Below are 4,274 nucleotides of genomic sequence, written 5' to 3' on the forward strand. Positions count from 1 at the left end.
TTCCACCATTCAATTCTCCTCTCTTGGGATTATTAAAGACATATCTCTTGAATACTTCTTGCCTTCACTCTCCTTTTCAACTTTCTTTACACTTATTTGCAGTTGATGCTGCTCTTGCCATGAAGGATAACGTGGATCATGGGCTCTGGAGTGTCCGCCATGGATAAAATTACCCCTCGTTCAACCAAAATCGATGGAACAATGGAGAAAAAAATGTATAAAGAGAAAATAGAAAGAATTTTTATCGTGATAGTATTTTTTTACTTTTTCTTTTACAATTCTATCGTTATATGCTTCTCTAATCCCTCCTATATTTAGGGTTTTTATTACTCTTGTAACATGTTTAATTTCATTTCAGTTCAATGAATTCAGAAAGAAGAATTGAAGAAGCATGGACACCCAAAAAAAAAAAAAGGATGCAAATAAATGTTTGATTAGATAAATAATTTATTTGAAAGTTAATTTGGCTTGGTTTAATGGTTAGTTTTCTAGTTTGTTTAAGTAAGTGTGAGAGATTTAAATATCGTCTTATACATGCAATAATATATTAGCCAACAATAAATCATAAATAAAACTTCAATTCATGACAAATTAGTTTGTAGATTATCGAATAAAAGAATACAGTAAAAAATAAGAAAAATATGACTAAAACCCCAAAGTGGTCCCTGAGATTGGGCGAGTTACCCATACTTGTCCTTGACTTTCAAAATTCCCTAACAACATCCCTAACATTCAGCTCCGGGACCCATAGTTGCCCTGCAACCCTTTCCGGCGCCAAGTCAGCAAACGGAGGGATGATCTGGCACCTCCAATGCCACGCTGGAGCCAGCAACGGCTAGCTGATGTGGCAAATCTGAATTTTGTACCCAATCTGGTCCCTGGTCCCATTAAAACCCTAAAAGCTAAGATCATCCTCTTCATCGCCTGAGCTTCAAACTGCTGTTGCTGATTCCTTCTCAGATCATCCTCTTCATCGCCTCCAGCTCCAGGTAATAACACATACAGATCACATGCCTTCCATTTCGATCTGCCATTTCTCTGTTTCCTGATTGCTAGCTGCTGCTACCATAATATGAATGTAACTTGGCTAAATTTCAGTTTCCTCTAAAACTGTAATCACTCAATACTAAAAACTATAAGCTGCCGCTGCTTTTGTCAGTTTGCAATTGTTTGATGTAGCATTGCATTGTGTTACTTACTGTAGACATGTGCTGCAAATGCAAATGAAAAAGGTGACAAGGCTTCCTTGATTCCTCACTCCAGACGGCCTGCACTCCCCTCTCTGCAAATACCCCCATGGTCATTAGATGCCGCATTATCTTCTTTCGCAAAGACGGATGGTCCTTCCACATCCACCTACTTCAAGGACCCTCTCTCTTAATGGTCAAGGTTCATTCTCTCCATTGTCAAAGGTTGCCCACTCATTACCGGTTACTCCAATCGCATCTTTGGGTCAAGAAAGTGTATATGGCAGACATCTGGGATGTGCTTCTGATTTAAATGTATGTCTCTTTTCTTCAATCAAGGCAACTGTTTTCATACAACGCTTGCTAAATTTTTTTACATTTTGTATGTTAAACTGGTATATGATTTTAAACTACGCTGCATTGATGAATATTTCCATTCTTGTATAGACAATGGTTGTCAAGCAGCATATAACTCGATCACTTTCGGTTCCAGTTGATGCCAAAGCCAGCAAATTGAGGTGCACTCAGTCTAGGGTCTTGATTCGTATCATTTCAGCCAGGCGGCATCTTGCAACTGTTGATGAAACTTCAACTGGTGATTCTTCAGTCATGGAGATTGGTAATTGCTTGAAATATATGTAGAGCACATAATTTCTTGTAGGTTCCCATTTTACATTTCTTGATCAAGAATCACAATCTGAAATATTCAGTTATGAGTTCTAACTTTCAAGAACTATTAAATATTTGGCACTTAACCATATATAACATGATATTGTTAACGCTTTGCATCGTTTAATAGACATTATAGATGAAAGAAATTTGGTGGCTTCTAGGTGATATAATCTTTAGTGCGTCTCTCATAGACAATCTTAGAGACTATAGCCTTTTATAGCCCTTCCATGTCAATTGCTGACTAACTCTCGAAATTAAAAGCTAGCAAATTAAATAAACTTTACATTGAAGTTAACTTATTCATTTCTATTTTCAATCATCAAGTTTGTCAATTGCAGATTGTCTTTAAGTTAGGATTCCTAGGTATTTCAGACTATAGCCTTTTATAGCCCTTCCATGTCAATTGCTTATTAACTCTCCCCTTTCTAGCTATTGAGGATGCTACAGCAGATATTCCAGAGGAAGAAGCAGTTTGTAGGATTTGTTTGGCAGATCTCGGGAAAGGAGAGAATACTCTTAAGATGGAATGCAGTTGTAAAGGTGATCTTGCACTTGCTCATTAAGACTGTGTAGTAAATTGGTTTAGTATTAAGGGCAACAGGATCTGCGATGTCTGCAAGCAGGATGTTCAAAACCTCCCGGTAACACTGTTGAAAATTTATGATCGTCAACTCCCTGCCAGACAGCCACCAAATGTGCCACAACCAAGGGAAATAGCTTATTACCAAATGGTCCCTGAAGGAGAGAAGAAGAGATACTAGTTATAATAACGATTCTTAGCTTTTAGGGTTTTAATGGGATCAGGGACCAGATTGGGTACAAAATTCAGATTTGCCACATCAGCTAGCCGTTGCTGGCTCCAGCGTGGCATTGGAGGTGCCAGATCATCCCTCCATTTGCTGACTTGGCGCCGGAAAGGGTTGCAGGACAACTATAGGTTCCAGAGCTGAATGTCAGGGATGCTGTTAGAAAATTTTGAAAGTTTAGGACAAGTATAGGTAACTCGAAAGTCTAGGACAAGTATGAGTAACTCGCCCAATATCAGGACCACTTTGGAGTTTTAGTCAGAAAAATATATTCAAAGTTAGAATACTAGGCTAAAAATGTGTTTAGATGATGTATTTAAAAAAAAACCCACATTCAGGCTAAATTTTCTCGGCCCAAACAACGATCCAACAAAAATAGGTTTTAGAATAATTAAAATTCTCAAAGACAAAATATTGTGTTCACATATTTAATCAAAAGGATTTCGGATTAAAAAACAAATATAAATTTTAATTTTCACCTTTTTCAATTTTTCCTTTTCTCTATCTCATTTCAGCATTTATATGCATTAACTAATATTTAAAACTAATAAATGATAAAGTCAACTAAATATTTTATGAATAAATACAATCTAACTTTCTTTTTCAAAAAAAGCAATTCAAAAATACAATTAATATAATTACTTCAACCAAACAAAATATTTTGAAATTAAAGGAAATTTGATTATAATATTTAAAATTTTTAATATTTGAAATATATTGAAATTTAAAAGTACTCAATCTAAGCACACTCTAAATGTAAAATTTGAAAAATAAACTTATTGACCACAAAACGTGATAGTTTTTTAAGTTTCTAATTTTCTATCTATTTTAATGCTAACAAATCCAGCATTAATGTAACTGGGTTATGTTGAATATTAAGAAATTGTAATATACAAAGAATATAGTAAAATGATATTGTTGAATAACTAGGAAAAATTCTAAATCTACTTGTATCCTATTATAATAATTTGTCAATAATTTAGACAAATTTTTTGACAATTAACTAATATGAAGAAATAAATGAATTCACAACTTTTATCCTTTTTTTTTTTTAATGAACAACGGGTATTTATTTAAATTTTTTACTTTGATATCTCCATGCATTGCATGTGCTAATTTGGATTACAAGTTACAACTAGTTACACCCTATCCAAATGCACCTTTAGCAATGAATAAAAATAAGAACACAGCTCCGTGAGCTGGAGATTTGTCGGTGGTTTAGTTTAGCTTATTTGGGCCTTTTGGGTGGAGGAGCAGTTGGTCATTTTCCATTTTGGTAAAAGTTTGAACATGGGTACTAATGTGTGTAATTGGTTTAATTGATTATTTGATTTAAAATTGATTATGTCAAAATTGTTAGAATTTATTTTGAAATAAAATGATTTATGTTTGGGAATTCTTCTACCTGTGGTATAGTTGTTTATAACCACATAATCAATTATATTATAATTTTTTTGGGTTGATTGAATTACCATGTATTTCTTTTCTTATTGATGCTTAATAGTTAATATTCCGACATGCGTTGACCTGAGTAATGTAATTATAAATTTTACAAAAAATAAAATGTGTCACTTGTAATTTTAGTAAAAATAGTCTGTAATTATAATTA

General features: G+C 33.8%; 1 protein-coding gene across 1 annotated transcript; it reads left to right on the plus strand.

The window, feature by feature from the left end:
* On the plus strand, positions 660 to 2,422 carry LOC110263860. The gene is made up of 3 exons (XM_021105713.1): positions 660 to 1,502; positions 1,635 to 1,806; positions 2,289 to 2,422. The coding sequence occupies exons 1-3, from the start codon at positions 1,308 to 1,310 to the stop codon at positions 2,420 to 2,422; spliced, it is 501 nt and encodes a 166-aa protein (XP_020961372.1). The 5' UTR covers positions 660 to 1,307.

The sequence above is a fragment of the Arachis ipaensis genome, chromosome B06 (genome assembly GCF_000816755.2).
Source record: "Arachis ipaensis cultivar K30076 chromosome B06, Araip1.1, whole genome shotgun sequence".
Lineage (NCBI taxonomy): Eukaryota > Viridiplantae > Streptophyta > Magnoliopsida > Fabales > Fabaceae > Arachis > Arachis ipaensis.

Excerpts from the sequence above, each read along its gene's own strand:
- LOC110263860 (XM_021105713.1), top strand. The coding sequence starts at position 1,308 with ATGCCGCATTATCTTCTTTCGCAAAGACGGATGGTCCTTCCACATCCA. Across the intron at positions 1,503-1,634 it reads GATGTGCTTCTGATTTAAAT|ACAATGGTTGTCAAGCAGCA; the intron begins GTATGTCTCTTT and ends ATTCTTGTATAG. Across the intron at positions 1,807-2,288 it reads TTCTTCAGTCATGGAGATTG|CTATTGAGGATGCTACAGCA; the intron begins GTAATTGCTTGA and ends TCCCCTTTCTAG.